This window comes from Carassius auratus, chromosome 50 (genome assembly GCF_003368295.1).
Source record: "Carassius auratus strain Wakin chromosome 50, ASM336829v1, whole genome shotgun sequence".
Taxonomy (NCBI): Eukaryota; Metazoa; Chordata; class Actinopteri; order Cypriniformes; family Cyprinidae; genus Carassius; species Carassius auratus.
Window position 1 is genome coordinate 18,669,165 of NC_039292.1, and position 17,978 is coordinate 18,687,142.

Genomic DNA, 17,978 nt, shown 5'->3' on the forward strand with positions numbered 1-17,978 from the left:
TGTTGAAAGATAATGTTAATGTTAACTGAATACAAAACTAGAGACTTGTTTAGTAAGATTTTATCGGAAAATATTTTTGAACTTTTATCATGCAACATTTTAATTGCTTAATTAGTATTGTTTGCCTGGTTTTATTTTGTGTTTATGTAACTCTTTTTAAAAAGTTCTTGGCATAAAGTTCGCATGCGATGCTGACAGCACTGAACACATGACTTTTTATTATGAACTAGATGGTCTTCCCAGTGAGTCTCAGTCATCTCTGGCTTTTTAAACTGTAACCTTGAAACATGCATTTCCTGTAAACCTACTTTGAAATAAGTATTGTCAAAAGGTGCTATACTCAAACAACATTTAACCATGCAAGTACTGTAGTAATGGTTATTTTTGTTTTTACTATGGGTTTACTGCAAAAGCTGTAGTAAAATCATGGTGATTGTAGTAAAACTATGGTTGCTTTTGTTTTTTCTATGGTTTTACTGCAAAAGCTGTAGTAAAATCATGGTTAATGTTCAAAAGACTACAAATAATCCCGAATTATCCACTTTTGATCAAAGCATCTGGTAAATGTTATTGTATTTGTACATGTAATATGAAATAAATGAAAATATTAATAAAGTTGCGTCTGTTCTTGAGAGTGGTGTGTATTGTTTTATTATAAACCAGCTGCGGTAGCCGCGGGTGGTCCGTAACGATGAGCAAAACGCCGGTGAACCGCGTCCACGCAGAGCGGCCGGGATGTATCGTCTCAGCATCGGCCAGAGAGCATTTCCGATCAGAGGCCGACGTCGCCGAGACATCTTGCCTATTAGCAAACGCTTCCTGAGCGATATCGTCCCGATGGAATTTTGTAGGTCGGCTCGACATCGGCACAACGTATGTGTGCTGTCTGGGATGTGATTATGTCAATTATTATGGAATGCTGTTTTGTTTTTATCATTCGTTCGTTGCACTGAATGTATTCGCCAACAGAAATAAAAATACATGCGTATCCAGTGTATTGCTACAGAGGCTCAAACTGTTTTTGCCCAATTATATTTTTAATGACAGAATTTTGATCAAAGTGTTAAAACTCATTATCCGTACACTCATCAGCGTTTTAAATCAACTTCAATTTTTAATGACATTTTAACTATTTACTACTTGATAACTAATGATCTGTAAAGCATTACATAATCTAATGATGTTAGTTAATGTTCTTAATCAAAGAAAACTGATTTCGTTTTTTAATAACAATAATAATAATAATGGTGGTCTCTGGGTCTGTAAACCATTGCTCTAAGTGATTCAATCCCGTCCTGTTGTGTCATTCTGACTTAACAGTAACCTTAGTGTATTATTATCCTTATGTTTTTCCTCTCGTGTAAAAAACCAAATCAAACAAGTCACTAGAGTTCAAAGTCCGTCTGCCCTCAAACAGCAGTTCAGCGCGGTTCGTCCCTGTTTCTTGTGTGTAAGAGACTTCAAGGTAGGATTGTAGATTGTAGTCTTTGTTTTACAGTACTTTATATTCTTAAGATCTGTGATACTAAAAGGTTTTTAAGAGCTGTTGGGTTAAATATTAACCCTGTGTGCTTCCGCTGGTTTGTTTTGCTGATTAACTCAATGAAACTAATCAAACAGTGAGGAGTCCGGATCGTCCTCATATAAACAGATCCTCAGATCACTCTGACTTCATCACAGGTAAGACACTAATATCTTCTTAAACATCTTTTAATAGTTCAGTTAGAAGCTGGTAGCGTTAATGTTCAACAAAATATTAATGTTGACAGGAGTCTGTATTTCTATAATGGACTAGTAATGTTTCGAATCATCCTTTAGTAAATGAATCTCTGACTTTAAGAATCTCTTTTTTTTTGGATACCTCTCTTTAAAACCTGAGTTTCTCTGTGTATTTTAGGTTAACAGCCATGGGTTCTTCAGTGAAAAGCAGCAGTCCCTTCACTACACATGTGCTGAACACTGGGGACGGGGTCCCAGCGGTTAGGATGGCCCTCAGTCTGCACCGCCTGGACCCCCGCACGGCCATCTGGAACCTCATTACCATCGGGTGGGTAGACGGATATGATTTTAAGATCAAGCTGGTCATTTTGGATGTTTTTGAACATTGTACACCTCGACCAAGTCTGAAACAGTAACACTAGGTGCATTTACAAGGACACTTTTTGCTTCCATCCGAATGAATTCATTCTGATTGACGAATCCGAACGTAGTGTTTACATGAACAGTAAATAAAGTGATCGGGTTGATGTGCGCGTTTACATGTCACAGGCTTCTGATCGGATTTACTCTTTTGACATGCGCACACTGCACAGAGTTTCCCGCTGCTGTTTTAAAAAGCACACGTTATATTTATCTACTTCGGGTTCTATGCGACGATCAGCACATGAACTGTTGTGCTGCTTAACTTTACTTTAGCAACAAACAAAAAAAAGTAGTAAAAGTGCCTGTTCCCGCATTCAAAATGAGTCGTCTGTTGATGAGAGTCTTAAACGAGGACTGGTGGGACGTTGCCCTGTTCCACTTCACATACGCTGAGTGAAAGGGGAGATTTATAATGACAGGACACTTATTTATGACACTTTAGTCTCCAGGAAAACACCTCGTTCCCAGGCCCCAAGGGAGTCGACCGGAAGTTGAAGTCGGCAGAACTTCACTTGCGTTAGCATCCCATTGACTCCCATTCATTTTGGCGTCACTTTGACAGCGAATAACTTTACATCTGAGGCGTTTAAAGACTCCGTTTGTCCATTATTTATTTCTAAAGATACACGACAATGTATAAAGGGCTCCATTACCTTCTATGTTACATTATGGCCCCATAGAAACAGTTTTTGTAAAAAATAGGCTAACGATTGCATCATAACCACTTGACTCTCTGTCGCATTACCGTACAGACAGGAGGAGAAGCTCGCAGGCAATTAACTTAATATGGCGTACTGGCGTTACATTTTAAAATACTATACAAAATAATTAATCAGAATACTTACTCCTGCTCACTCACGCCAAAGAACTCCCCGCTCAAGCTCGCCGTCTCTGCAAGATTAACGATGGCAGTTTGCACGCACAGCTACTAGAAGATTTACATCTGTCAGACAGGTTGCTGACGTCGTCAAGCTTCGTTTGAGTCTGCGCCTCAGAAACAGAAGTGCTAAAAAACGCTAAAACTGGGCTTCATTTGTCTCAATTGAGTTCCAATGGGGTCGCTGTGTCCATTTCTTTTACTGTCTATGCTCGTTCCGTGCGGCATACATCTTACGCTATTTCTACGTCACTGCGCATGCGTGGTACTTTCCAGTTTCGGTTTTCAATCCGATCAAATGTTTACATGTCCTCCCGCTCAGATTACAAAAGGGATTATCCACCCTTTACAATCCGATTGAAATTTTAGTCGGATCGAACCAATTCAATCTGATTGACGTGTTTACATGTGACATTTTTATTCTGATTGTGCTTCTAGTCCCATTACGATCGGATTATGTAAAGCGGCTACTGATTAAAGCGGGACTATCTGTTTAGCCAACCAATGAGAGATTCGTACTTTATTTGATTTTGTTATTTATTTTTTTCAGAAAATCTGATTGAAAATCGTATTGCTCTTTTTGATTATATTATTTACTACAGCCACTGAATAGTCATACAATTAATAATGGTACAAAAGTGTGTGGTTTATAAATGAATGCATTGAAAAATGTTATGTTAAACAGCCTAGAATGTGTCATGATGATTTCAGGAACACAGATGAGGACGGACGCTGTCCAGGACTAATAACCAGCGATGCCTTCACCCCGGGGATGTACAAGGTCCGCTTCGAGACGGGCCAGTACTGGGAGAGTTTGGGACTGTCCAGCTTTTACCCGTATGTTGAGGTTTGTAATAGAAGAGAGATTGTATGTATGTAGTCTGAATGTTAGGTATGACAGAGAAATGTGACTGAATGCTTTATTTCTTCTTCATGTAGATTGTCTTCAGTGTGAGTGATGCTGATCAGAGCTGTCATGTGCCGCTGCTGGTCAGCAGATACTCATTCAGCACCTACAGAGGGAGCTAGTGAGCAGACTACTGCACAGAAACACTGGCTTCAGCATCTGTCAAGACATTCTCAAAGAGATGAGATTCACATTGTCATGGGTCCGAGAAATCACCTCAAGCAGCCGCTTTCAACTTGATCACCCCACCACAATTTTCTGAAAGTTGTCATGTTGCTGTTTGTTCATTGTTCTTCAGAGTGATCAAAATATATATATATGAATACAGAATAAAATTCCATTCATATATCTGTATGTTTGTCAAAGTTTTGGATTTACTCGTAGTCTTAAAGACTAGGTCACTACAGGTCTTTAAGCAGGGATGTGATTTTTTTTCTTTTTTATGTTTATACAGATTTCCACATTTTCTGACCTGAAAAAGTATGAAAAAATGCTGCTTTTAAAATACATGTGATACATTAAGACAAGTCCAAAATGTACTATAAAACTAAAACCTCACTTCATTTTCATCAGCAAAAAAAAGGACTGATAAAATGAGGATGAGGATACAAAATACTGTATTTCTAACCTGATTAAAACAAAACAGGATAAGGACTAAAAATGATTAAAAAAATTACTTATAAGGACATGTGACACAATAACACTAATAAATATAAGTATTCCATAAATCAAAATGTTGTGTTCAAGCTCACTCATTTTTTATTTTTTTTGTCATTATTTTTTATGTAAAATAGCTAAAGCCTGCTCAAAAAGTCTAAATGTTGACTGCATGAGTTAATTAGCATATTCATTACATCATGCCATATTTGCATTCTGACCTAGCGTCATTGACCTTTCCATTTATTTGCTTCTCTGCTATTTCTGTACTTTTTTGCACTGTGTTAAACATATTTCCTCAAATATTTAATACAATTCAAATTAAATAAAAAAGCATTTTATTTAATTATTGGTGACTTTAGATTAAGATATCAAAGGATAAGAATACATATGCAGACTGATCTGGATATTAATTTAGCTTTTGATAAAAGTACTCTGCAACCACATTAAACCTCTTAATAGTTTTACCAAAAACTGAACTGAAGTTTAAATAATTATGCTGGAAAATTAGGAAAATTAGTAAGAAACAGAACCGATTCAACCGGATTCATTCTTAGCCCCAAAACATCTGAAAACCCTCTTCTGAAGTTCACTGCTTTAGCGATTTCATTCATGCCTTTCAAATGTAAAGGTGGTGTCATCTGTAAACTGACACGACTTAAACTCTTTCCCCAAAGCTGTGGCCAAAATGCAGGGTGCAAGAGAAAGTAATACTGTGCAAAATCTGCTCAGTGCCATTTTCGTTACTGTCAGAGCGTCATGATTGGTTGAATGGTAAGCTGGCATCTGATTGGCTGAAGAGCATCATGACCCGTGTGAGAGTAGAGCTGGTTGATGTGCAGATGTGCAGACATTAATAATCAGCACTGGGTCTTATTAATTGGGAGTTGTTAGTGTGAGCGTTTAGACTCGATGTCAATGTATGCACACGTGCCACTTGATCCACAAATGCACATCTTCCTTGTTGCAAGCGCAAATTCTGATGCACTAATGCACTAATAAAACATCTGCATTCACAGATATGTTTCTATTCGTACCAACCGCTGCACATTCATGTAATTCTGACTTTCACAGTCACAAGTTAACAGACATTTGGTTGTGAATAGTAAGACACATTTGTAACATTTATCAAGTTCGTGGATAGTTGAGACTATTTTAACTTTCCAATGTTTGCATAGAGGAATACATTTATAAACGACAAGAAACAAATGAATGCAGTTAAAGGGGAAATCGCCCCGTGTATTTATTTATGCAAATTTCAAAACATGATTTTTGTAGAGGCAAATGCATTGGATTGCTTTAAATCACCTCCGGGGTGCTAAGATGAGGTGTTTTCTCCGAACTGAATATCTGCTCCAATCAACACGTAATCCTGTACAAGAAACAAGTTGAAAATGCACTTATATCCATAGCCACTCATATCTCATATAAGGCTATATTGACAGTAATTATAAAATATCACAATCATGAAAACGTGAGCTTACTTCAAGAACCTTAACTTGAGGGTTTACAATGTGTACCTTCCCAATATAGGATCCTAATAAACCAGGAAGTTGAAAACCTTTGGCTAAGTGAGCTGAGAAGGGTTGATGAGATTATGAGTTAATAACATGCTCATCTTCTAAAACTACATCATCATTCGTTATAACAAAAAACTCTTACCTTTAATAATGGGAAACACAATGTCGTGCATGATCACGGTCAGGAAATTGTTTTTTTTGAACTGCTGATTAGAATTATTGTTCAGGTGAGACTTGATCTTATTTATTTACAGGTCCTTCTCAAAAAATTAGCATATTGTGATAAAAGTTCATTATTTTCCATAATGTAATGAAAAAAATTTAACTTTCATATATTTTAGATTCATTGCACACCAACTGAAATATTTCAGCTCATGAAAACCCAAAATTACCTAACTAGCCTTCTACCACGCTACAATCCATCACGCACCCTAAGGTCACAAAACGCTGGACTTTTGGTAGTTCCTAGGATAGCAAAGTCCACTAAAGGAGGTAAACTTTTTCACATTTGGCTCCCAAACTCTGGAATATCCCTCCTGATAATGTTCGGGGTTCAGACACACTCTCTCTGTTTCTCTGTCTCTAGATTAAAAACACATCTCTTTTGCCAAGCATTCGAATGATGTATCTTTTAAATTGTGAGTGTAGTTGTATCTGATCAAATGCGCATTTTTATTCTTTAGCTTGGGTTAAACTAATTTTAGTTTGTTGGATCAGCAGCTATGCTAATGATGTCTCTATTTTGTTTCTATGTTTTTGCCACGGGTCTAGGATTTACACAAGCTCCAGTCTGGATCCAGAACACCTGAGAAGAGATGATGCTGACCCTCAGAGGATGTCAGATGATGCTAACCCTGAATCAACAACAGAACTAACAAATATTGCTACAAGTGTGAATGCATCATATAACAATTATTAATTAATAATATTAATAATGTTCATCGTCTAGCTGACTACGTCTTGTATTAATTTTTTAAAAACGCTATACAAATAAACTTGAATCATGAAACTTGAATCATAAATAATAATAGTCAGAAGAGGATCTATGACTTCTGGAAGCACCTCTTTTAGGAGCTTAGATGGAATAGGGTCTAACATACATGTTGTTGTTTAACAGGAACAGGGCCGTGCACAGACCTTTTGAGGGGCATGTGCTGAAACTGAAAAAGGGCACCCCCCTCCCTTTTTTATATCAAGATTATTTAATAAGCCTGCATAAAAGGAAGACATGGTCACATCTTCATGACAAATTCAATTAACACAAAATAATAGTCTCAAAAGCTTTAGATTTGTTCATGATTAATAACCATAATAATAATATTAGATAATTAGATAATATAAATAAACAGGGTTTTAAGGGCTTCTTTAACCCTAATTACAACAGCTTTTGTGTACTCCCTCTTTTTTTAAATTGCATTTATAGAGAAAAAAAAATACTTGAATCATACATAAACATGTTAACCAAATAATTAGCTTATAAAACCAAACAGAAACCAAAATCTTTTTTTATTGAACTTTATGCACTTTTTTATGAACTTTGCAAAGAAAAAAAATTATATATATTCTAATTTTTAGCTATTCTGTTTGGTTTTATAAGCTAATTTGTATTATTTGGTTAACATGATTATGACATTGAGAAGAGGGGAAGGTGAGCAATGAGTCAAGTATTTTTGACAAACTTTTTTTAAATATAATTTAAGTAATTATGTCCAACTCAATTCCAGATTATAAGTAACTATAGCCATACCGTTACTATAACATATCCAACATGTATCCGCCTACCTGGCAAATATTTGATACTGTGGTGGACCAGGGATGTTGGTCTCTTGAGGGTCTCTTATTCACTACACTTTCCCTAAAATAAGCCAGCAATGAAAAAATAAATAAAAATAGTGTGAAAAGTACAGTTGCAGTGAAAAGCATTTCTGAAGGATCACGTGACACTGAAGAGTACTGAACTGGAGTAATGATGCTGAAAATTCAGCTTTGATCATAAAAATAAATTACATTTTAAAATATATTCATATAGAAAACAGTTATTTAAAATTGTAAAAATATTACACAATATTACTGTTTTTGCTGTATTTTGGATCAAATAAATGAAGCCTTGGAATGAATCATTAATTACATTCTGCATGATAAAATATAAAGATTTCACAGTGATCTTCTGTAAAAAAAAAAATTTAGTTACTACTACATTACTGTAGTAAAACCATGTTTTACTGACGGCGCCTGCCGCTCCCGGGATCACATTACATTTTCATCTAACGTTACAGGTTACAAACTAGATTTGTAGCTATATAGACGGAGCGCTCAGTTTTTCCTGTGGTAAAATGCATTTGGGAAAAATCGCATTTTATAAAAGATGAAATGCTACTATATGCACAGGCTATTTAAGTGTTGGCTATGTATTGGCTATGACTGGATGGCAAATGCTAGCCCTCTCTCTCTCAGGCGACGTCCCACATTTCTCAGTCAGTGAGTCAGTCAGACATCAAATAAATAAAATATGAGCCTTTATAGACCTAGTGTTTAGTAGTACTTACGCAAACAACAAGATATTTATTTACCCTTCACAAAACTTTGTTCAGCTCAGCTGTTGTCTGCTGTGCGGCTGCTGTGGAACTTCAGTTGATTCATTGAATAAAGAGGGGGCGGAGTTATCAGCTTACTGACCGCTTGAGGATCGAATAAGATTTACACAAGTTCGTTTTAAGAACTTTCATTTGCTAAATATTTGTAAAACAGACAAACAGACGTAAAGGGTGACCAATAGCATTGATAAAATTTTTAAAAAAAACACCACCAAAAACAGGGCACTTCGGAGTGTAAGGGCAAAAAGGGCATGTGCTCTGCACAGGTTGAGCCCTACCTGTGCACGTGCCTGAACAGGAATGGCCAAAAATATCGGCACCCTTGGTAAATATGATCAAAGAAGGTTGTGAAAATTAATTAGCATTGTTAATCCTTTTGATCTTTTATTTAAAGGGAGGGGGGGGATGCTATTTCATGCATACTGAGTTTTTTACACTGTTAAAGAGTTGGATTCCCATGCTAAACATGGACAAAGTTTCAAAAATTAAGTTGTACGTTTGAAGGAGTATTTTTGTTCCCAAAATACTCCTTCCGGTTTGTCACAAGTTTCGGAAAGTTTTTTTCGAGTATGGGTCTGTGTGACGTTAGATGGAGCGGAATTTCCTTATATGGGTCCTGAGGCACTTCTGCCGGAAGAGTGCGCGCTCCCGTATAGCAGAGCACTGAGAGCACAACAGACTTCACTGATCAGAGCGAGAGCGTCACGAAATGTCACAAAAGAAGTGTATTTTTGGTTGACAGGGCAAGACAACCCTGCACAGATTACCAAAAAAAAAAACAGCATTAAGGGACCAGTGGATGGAGTTTATTTTTACAGAGCATCAACGGAGTTGTGCAAGTGTTTGTGTTTGTTCCCTGCATTTCGAAGATGCTTGTTTTACAAACAAGGCCCAGTTTGACGACGGATTTGCGTATCGTTTATTTCTTAAGGATGATGCAATCCCGACGAAAAAGGGTCACGATCGTGTGTTGGAACCGCAGGCAGTGAGTAAAACTGCTTAAAATGTCTCTGCCTCCTTGTTAGTGCGTCCGCCTCCCATCGGAGACCCGGGTTCGAGCCCCGCTCGGAGCGAGTCGTTGCTGCTGCTGCTCTCGTTCAGTTTCAGCCTCGGGATCTGATTCTGGATCATAAATAAACGGCTGAATCTGACTGTTAGCCATGGTTTGTTTTGGAGGATGGGTTTTCCCTCACGGTAATGTCACAGCTTCCGAACGCTCTGAACACAAAAGCCTACTGGCGCTCGTGATTCTTTAGCTCCGCCCACACGTCACGCCTCCAGCCGGTCGTGTTTTTCCAGGAAAAATCGGTACAGACTATCTTTCTCTTAGGAATATAATAAAACTAAAGACTTTTAGAAGTTATGAAGGATGCAGTACTACTCTAAAGGTACTCAAGATTAACAGGATATTGAGTGAAAACGAGCATTTCACCCCCCCCTTTAAAAATTTCACAAAATGTATCCTTTCATTGTATAACAAGAATTTAAAATGGGGGGAAATATCATTATCTCAACTTTCTCTTCACAATATCCCACAGATTCTCTATGGGGTTCAGGTCAGGAGAGTTGGCAGGCCAATTGTGCACAGTAATACCATGGTCAGTAAACCATTTACCAGTGGTTTTGGCACTGTGAGCAGGTGCCAGGTCGTGCTGAAAAACGAAATCTTCATCTCCATAAAGCTTTTCAGCAGATGGAAGCATGAAGTGCTCCAAAATCTCCTGATAACTAGCTGCATTGATCCTGCCCTTGATAAAACACAGTGGACCAACACCAGCAGCTGACATGGCTGAATGTGGGTACTTGACACTGGACTTCAGGCATTTGGGCATTTCCTTCTCCCCAGTCTTCCTCCAGACTCTTGCACCTTGATTTCCGAATGACATGCAAAATTTGCTTTCATCCGAAAAAAGTACTTTGGACCACTGAGCAACAGTCCAGTGCTGCTTCTCTGAAGCCCATTTCCTGCACACGCCTGTGCACGGTGGCTCTGGATGTTGCTACTCCAGACTCAGTCCACTGCTTCCGCAGGTCCCCCAAGGTCTGGAATCGGTCCTTCTCCACAATCTTCCTCAGGGTCCGGTCACCTCTTCTCGTTGAGCAGCGTTTTTTGCCACACTTTTTCCTTCCCACAGACTTCCCACTGAGGTGCCTTGATACAGCACTCTGGGAACTCTGAGAAATTTCTTTCTGTGTCTTACCCTCTCGCTTGAGGGTGTCAATGATGGCCTTCTGGACAGCAGTCAGGTTTTGAGTAATGAACCAGGCTAGGAGTTTTTAAAAGCCTCAGGAATCTTGTGCAGGTGTTTAGAGGTAATTAGTTGATTCAGATGATTAGGTTAATAGCTCGTTTAGAGAACCTTTTCATGATATGCAAATTTTTTGAGATAGGAATTTTGGGTTTTCATGAGTTGTATGCCAAAATCATCAGAATTAAAACAATAAAAGACCTGAAATATTTCAGTTGGTGTGCAATGAATCTAAAATATATGAAAGTTTAATTTTTATCATTACATTATAGAAAATAATGAACTTTTATCACAATATGCTAATTTTTTGAGAAGGACCTGTATTAGTATTTGTTTTTAAACACACTTTTAATAATGACTTCCTTTTGATTTGTACCTTCAATGTTTTGCCGTTCATATTCCCTTCAATTCTGTTCAAGAGAATATACAGTTACCATTATTGTCTTTTTGAGACGCATATCACACTACACAAATACTCACTTCTCAAGGGTTAAATCGAATGCCAGATCACCCTTTTCTACTGTTATTTGAACACTGGCAACGCTTTCCTGTTGGTCGAAAGATGTAAAAGTTATTGAAATATATGCCACAAGCCAATACTAACTGAATTCACACAAAATGAGTCTGTATAGCCTTGGTTCTTTGTATGGTGTGTTACTTCCTTAATGATCAGTGATTTTTGTTTGTCTCTTGTCGCAGTGAAGCTGCTCATTGTTAATAAGAAAGTTGATTCTTCCCAGTAGTGGCTATATATGATGTTCAGATTCAGCTCTGACACTTATAGCAATTGAAAAAAAATAATAGTGTATGTGATTATTACAAACATTCATTTGCTGCAAACATTCATTGATGCTCAATAGGATAACACATTATATTAAGAGCCAAGAAGATAAAAACCTTTCAAGATGATCTGTCTAATGTTCCAAAATAACAGATACTGAACAGTGGGTGTGTGTAAATGGGGTATGCGAAATTAACCTCAAGTCTATAAATGCACCTCAGCTGAATCATTTGTCTCTCCTCAGTGACTCACCAGATCGAGGACGAAGAGTTTATGCGGTGTGTCGTCAGATTGGACATCATAAGCTGTCACTGTACTCAGGAGCTGAAGAATCACATGATCTTGTTCAAATTTAATGATGGGCTCCTTCTCTGTTTTTACCTTCAGATCCAGCTTCAGATCAGGGTGTGTTTCAGAAATCTGAAAGTAAAAATCAGGTTATTGCATTTGGTGTTTTGTTTCTTTCATACAAAGAATATGAACAAGTGGCTCTCAGTCATCTTCATTGTTAAGTTTATATTTTGTGTTGTGTGTGGAATTATTTGAATAAAATGGCAACATTTTCATACTTGAGGAATGAATGCTCCAAATGTTGTGGTGCTGAGACGAATTGGAGAAACAGAAGGCACCTGTATCAAAAAAAAGCTGTCAGTTATAGTCCTCAACTTATGAATAAGTAAAAAAGCGAGATGAAAAAGAGAAGATAAAATGACGATTACACACAGTAAAATAATGCAATCATACACATTCATCCCTTTACATTTGTAAACTGTAATTCATGCAGCCACTTCAATTCAATCTCTATATAAAGTGACTAGAGATCGACCGATATGGGTTTTTCTATAGCCGATGCCGATGCCGATGTTTAGAGGTCAGGGTCAGCCGATGGCCGATATGTGCTGCCGATTTTTAGGGCCGATATCTTGGAGTTTTCCCCTTGATTTGCATGCTAAAATGTCACACTAATAATAAGTGGATGCACAACACATTTTTTCTAAACCTATCATAATTTATTGAGCACTGACTTGAACCATCTCTTCATTCATCTTAATTTAGTGCACTAAAATTAATAAACTGACCAAGTATTAAATATATAAAACAGGTAATATATATATATATATATATATATATATATATATATATATATATATATATATATATATATATATATATATATATATATATATGTATATATATATATATATATATATATATATATATATATATATATATATATGTATGTATGTGTCAATAATTTACATAAAAGTTTTAGAGCATTTACATTTATCAAGTAGAATTTTTCAAGTTTGTTGGAACATAAATGTAAACTTAAATATACATTTAAATAAATACAATTTTAGAAATAAAAATCAATTAAACTGAAAAATATAAAAAGAAAATATATATAAAAAATAAATAACAGTAGTGCTGCAAAGACACTAGCAACCAGCAACATTTGTGTTTGGTATAAATGACACAGAACACCTAAAGTGCATTCTAATTTCGAACTTACATCGCAGATTGTTCATTATTAAAATAAAAAAGAGTCAACCAAACATTTAAAAAGTTACACTGGTCAGTTTAAATACACCCTATACCGGTCCTCTCTGCTGTTATGCAAAGGACGTTTTTGCTCATGTGAAGAGGATGATTTTTTCCGTCTAGTTTACATAAAAAAAATATTATAGTTTAACATTCAGATACATTGCGAATATGGAAACATTTGGATATGTGCAGAACGAGACGTGAGCAATAACCTCCAAATACATCTAGTCAAACCCGCGCTCGCTCGTCCTCGTATGGACTTAGTGCACATGGCATAATATATTCTTTTTAACATAATAATAAGGACTTCTCATCTCCCAGTCTGCTGTGATGAAGTGAGCAGTTATCGTCACAGAGCTCTCCGTCCCGCGTCCACCTGTCTGTCGTGATCGCAACAGAGGATGCTCGGGATAGCTCATCCACAACTTTTTTCTTCTCCTGTTCATAAAGATCTGGCACAATCTTTTCACTCTAACCTCTTTCCTTCATCATTATATCTGACAGGGAAGCCAAAACGCGCGGGGCGTTCAAGCTCCTCCGCTTGGCATTATCACTGAGTGTGGACTGAACATGCGCAACTTTTTTTTTTTTTTTTCATAAATCAATCCGCGGGTCACGCGTATGCCGAACTGAAGATATTGATCTGAACGGATCACGGATCAATGATGATCCGTTGCACAACTACTATAGTGTCATTTGAAAACATTGCAGTTGCGTTTCAAAATACAACAACGAGCACCACGAAACCATTTAAAGAGGCGCATTCAGCGGTCTCCTTGACAGAAAACATTCAGCAAAGTAAAATGATCTCAAACGTATGGCGCGCTCTCTTCATTTTATCAAACGATCATAATCACATTTATTCATTTTACAGTCCTGCTACTAGCATTTTATTCATACTAAAACCCCTTTAATTCAGGCGAGAAAGCTTTTTTTTTCCAAGTGGCTTTTGCACATAATAATAATACCTCTGCAGATGCATTTTGCAGCATTAAGGTTATTACTTGACCGTTAATTTAAACGACGATCGATCATGGAAATTATCAAATATTGACATCCCTAAATACAAATGAGTTGGATGGAAAACTGGTTATTGTCTGCATCAAACCATGCTTCCGAACAAATGTGATTCACCGTTCTGGGCAGCTCCAGGATGTCTGTCTCTCAGAGCCCGGTGCTGTCTTTGAGCGGGGCGGAGTAACAGCCCTCAATCACGATGCAGTGTTTGTAAGAGCTGACAACTTCTCCACCCCATTTACACAGTGAAATTCTCTGACTACCTTTATCTCGCAGGTCTGTTGTTGAATCTTCCAAAAGCTTCACATGCAGTGGCTGCAGCAGCACTTTCCACCGCGCCAATAACACGGGGCTGCCCGACGACGTGCCTGACTTTAAATCGGCGCTACTAAACACGGATATCGGCCGATGCCGATATATTAAAAAATGACAAATATCGGCCCGATATATCGGCCGAGCGATATATCGGTCGACCTCTAAAAGTGACTATACTTGCACTTCTTAAAACTGACAGCTTGTGTCATTTTAAACTCACCATTTCATCAGTGATTCTGATGTTAGACACGTTCGTTTGGTGGAGCACCATGAATGCTGAGTTGATGGTGAAGGCAGATACTGCAATGTAGAACATGTTGGTGCTCTGGGAAGCCAATGAGAAAGCTGGGGGAGGAGAGGGGGTTTCTATGTGTTGTTGGGTGTTGTTGAATACACCCTAAAATTGTGACAAACATCCAAACTCAGCTGTAAAAAAATATATTTTGGCAAGGAATTTGTAATGTATGTTACAGTAATGTGTCAATTTCAGCATGATGCTTTAGATTTAATTCAACCATTTTCAATTTTACCTTTAATCCCATCTCAATGCTGTTAGCAGAGATGTCAACAGACATCAGAGAGTAGTCAAACTCAGCATATTCACTTACTGTGGCTATAATTTAAGGGTCACAACAAAAAGAACATATGATTTTGGATGTCATAAATGTTGTCATGGAAGAATTTTCATACTCATTGCAGTCGTTGGTTAATAGTGTTTAATCATAGCACCTTTTAATGTGTAACACCATAGCTGCTTGTTTAAATCATTAAGGTGCGTTTTCAATGCCGGACAGATCTGAAACAACCAATTATATTGAAATAAGATGGATATTTGGCATTGGTTTCTTTTGTAAACAGGGAATGTTCAGCAAATGTCTTACCGTCATCTTCAAATAGATGTCCAACAATTTTTTAATCTGAGAAATGCCAATATTAACAATCGCTCTGTCAATAGAAATAAAATTGTAGCAAAATCAAAATCTTAGTTCTCATGAGCACAGAAATTAGTTGTAAGCTAATACTAATACAGACACAAACCAGAACATTTATATTAGGGTACAACAGGGCTAAAGGTGCCCTGGGGTAAAACACACCTTTGATATTATTTTCATCTAAACCAGTAGAAAAAATGTGGCTTCCAAAACATCCACTTTTCAAGATGCATGTGTATATTTGTCTGATCTTTGACACGATCGCGCGCAGCAGTGCAAAGTTGATTCTGTGCTTACTTGATCTAATATTTGTTTTTGTTTTTTTAAATGTAGTAGATTTAAATAGCAAATGGGAATTGCTAAAATGAATGCATATCTTTTGAGACAAAGGTCTTCGCTATGATGTTCAGTTTTAAGATAATTAAAGCAACAGTTTTTAAATAATGAAAAAATATGTAAAAATATGATATTTGGTGTAAAAAGTGCCCCTGCTGTTGGGTCTAAAGGGCACAGTAATTAGCATGACAATTAATAGATGGCTGACTTTTCCATTTGTTTACATTACATGAGGTAAATATCATATATTATGTTGAGTGACATAATCACCATGATTAAAATGAAACACTTATATTAAAAAAATTTATATCAATCATATAATAAATTAACATTTGTTGTTAAAAATGTATATATTATATTATATTATATTATATTATATTATATTATATTATATTATATTGAATTATTATTGGATCTCCTTTAATACTTTCAGAATCTTTACTTTAAAACGATTTTCTTTCTGTATTTTAACATTTATTTTTATATAAACATTTTAATGACAGAATATTATAAAAAAAAGAAAACAAAGTATTTTTTTTTCTAAATAAGCAGAAAAATAGTACAAACTTTGCTAAAGTGATTGTTTTGAACAAGTAATTATTTTAGACGAAGTATTCGTATCAATACTGTGGGCCTTTGTACCCCATGTGTGGTACATTACCCTATGTGTGGGGTTAAAGGCCACCTCATACAGTTATACGATTTTTAAACAAAAACAACTTGAATGATTTATTTACACACAAAAATATGTTGCTCCATTAATGTTCAATAATGGCCTTTAGCCCTGTTGTACCCTGTTACATATGGATAATTTGGAGTAATATTGGTTGCTTAATAATGCATAATTTGCTGTCACTATAGTTGTACTACTTGTAACATGTGTAACTATGCCACTTTAAAATAGTTAATATTGTTTTTAAACATAGGCTACCAATCCTGTATTAGCAAGTTATTAGCTAGCTCCTATTTGTGATGTGGTGCGCTAAACATTGTTACCGATTCTGAAGTTCATAACTTTCAGCTTTTGGAGAACATTCATCCATGCTGAGTATTGGATAGCCAGTTTCATCACTTTTGACTGCAACAGTGGCACTAATGGAAAGGGTTTTCACAAGCACTTCAGATAATGTGAATCGTCTGTGGAACAGCAAAGAGATCAGGGCATTATTTAACCTCCAAAATAATAATAAAAAATTAAAATAAATAACTTGATCAGTGACTTCTTTAACCAGGTATGGTAGCTTACTTAATAATTTAATTAATTGAAATATTATGTAATAATAATTAAATAATATTACATTTAAAAATAATAAAAGTCTGTTCAAATTCTTGGGGTGTAATTTTAGGCAGACCCTTGTAAACAAAAATGTGGTGACAAGTCAAAACACTTTGGTTCTTCTATCCTTCGGTCTAACTGATGTAATACATCTCTACATATTGTTGTCCTTTGTTGTCATGCAAATTCTATAGTTGATTTTAGTATTGTTATTTTTGCATTGTTGTAGTAAATTAAAATGCAAAATGTCTATTTGCTTTGGTCACCCATATGCATGTATAAAAATGTAACCAGGTATTGTATGCTTCAGTCCATTGTTGTCACGCTGTCTGGTCTCTGTTTCCCTGGGTGTCCACTAGTCGTCTCACTTTCCCCTTAGGCACCTCACCTTAGGCACTACAATTCCCACTAGCCTTGTCTCTTCATCACAGTAATTGCACTCCTGTTAATTGCACCAGGTGCCTTAACTTATTAGTCATTATCCTCCCTATAATTACCAGTCTTTTCCGGTTTGTCTTCATGGAGTCCTTTCCTTCCATTACCCAATCTTCTCGTCTTCCGAGTTCCTCATATTCCGAGTTCCTGTTCCCTTTCCTGTTCCTTCATTGTTTGTTTGTTTGCATAGAATTTTGGTTTTGACCCTGGCTTGTTAACTTTGATTATCCTAATAAACCCTACTGCAATTGGATCTCTCGTTCCCTGTGTTTCACTAGGTCTCAGATCGTCACAGAAGGACTCCATAAATGTCGAGATCCAGCAGTGTGGGACTTCATTCCCGTTCCCCAGCCAGTATGGTGGAGCGGAGGGCTAAATATTTAAAATTGACCACC

The 17,978-nt window shown here is 36.6% G+C and overlaps 2 protein-coding genes across 3 annotated transcripts; one reads left to right on the top strand and one right to left on the bottom strand.

The window, feature by feature from the left end:
• The first annotated feature begins 1,393 nt into the window (after positions 1–1,393).
• urahb (urate (5-hydroxyiso-) hydrolase b) lies at positions 1,394–4,280 on the top strand. 2 transcript variants are annotated; one of them, XM_026239563.1, is made up of 5 exons: positions 1,394–1,465; positions 1,621–1,680; positions 1,898–2,047; positions 3,731–3,866; positions 3,959–4,280. In XM_026239563.1, exons 3-5 carry the CDS (start codon positions 1,908–1,910, stop codon positions 4,046–4,048), a joined length of 366 nt encoding a protein of 121 aa, XP_026095348.1. In that variant the 5' UTR covers positions 1,394–1,465; positions 1,621–1,680; positions 1,898–1,907; the 3' UTR covers positions 4,049–4,280. The 2 variants fall into 2 exon arrangements, with proteins under 2 accessions (XP_026095348.1, XP_026095349.1); XM_026239564.1 differs by lacking the exons at positions 1,394–1,465; positions 1,621–1,680 and adding an exon at positions 1,689–1,716.
• Positions 4,281–5,796: 1,516 nt separating this feature from the next.
• On the bottom strand, positions 5,797–16,999 carry LOC113066481 (bactericidal permeability-increasing protein-like). The gene is made up of 12 exons (XM_026238356.1): positions 16,869–16,999; positions 15,486–15,549; positions 15,334–15,400; positions 15,135–15,217; positions 14,825–15,001; positions 12,297–12,356; positions 11,980–12,147; positions 11,427–11,494; positions 11,323–11,356; positions 6,246–6,306; positions 6,068–6,159; positions 5,797–5,955 (listed from the first exon to the last, which is right to left on the bottom strand). Exons 1-12 carry the CDS (start codon positions 16,913–16,915, stop codon positions 5,902–5,904), a joined length of 975 nt encoding a protein of 324 aa, XP_026094141.1. The 5' UTR covers positions 16,916–16,999; the 3' UTR covers positions 5,797–5,901.
• Between the last annotated feature and the right edge of the window lie 979 nt (positions 17,000–17,978).

Bases quoted from the DNA above. Each gene is read 5' to 3' on its own strand.
- urahb (XM_026239563.1), top strand. From the start codon at position 1,908: ATGGGTTCTTCAGTGAAAAGCAGCAGTCCCTTCACTACACATGTGCTG. The intron at 2,048-3,730 runs GTGGGTAGACGG...TGATGATTTCAG, and splicing joins TGGAACCTCATTACCATCGG to GAACACAGATGAGGACGGAC. The intron at 3,867-3,958 runs GTTTGTAATAGA...TTCTTCATGTAG, and splicing joins GCTTTTACCCGTATGTTGAG to ATTGTCTTCAGTGTGAGTGA.
- LOC113066481 (XM_026238356.1), bottom strand. From the start codon at position 16,915: ATGGATGAATGTTCTCCAAAAGCTGAAAGTTATGAACTTCAGAATCG. The intron at 15,401-15,485 runs GTAAGACATTTG...TGGTTGTTTCAG, and splicing joins ACATCTATTTGAAGATGACG to ATCTGTCCGGCATTGAAAAC. The intron at 15,218-15,333 runs GTGCTATGATTA...CTTAAATTATAG, and splicing joins ATGGTGTTACACATTAAAAG to CCACAGTAAGTGAATATGCT.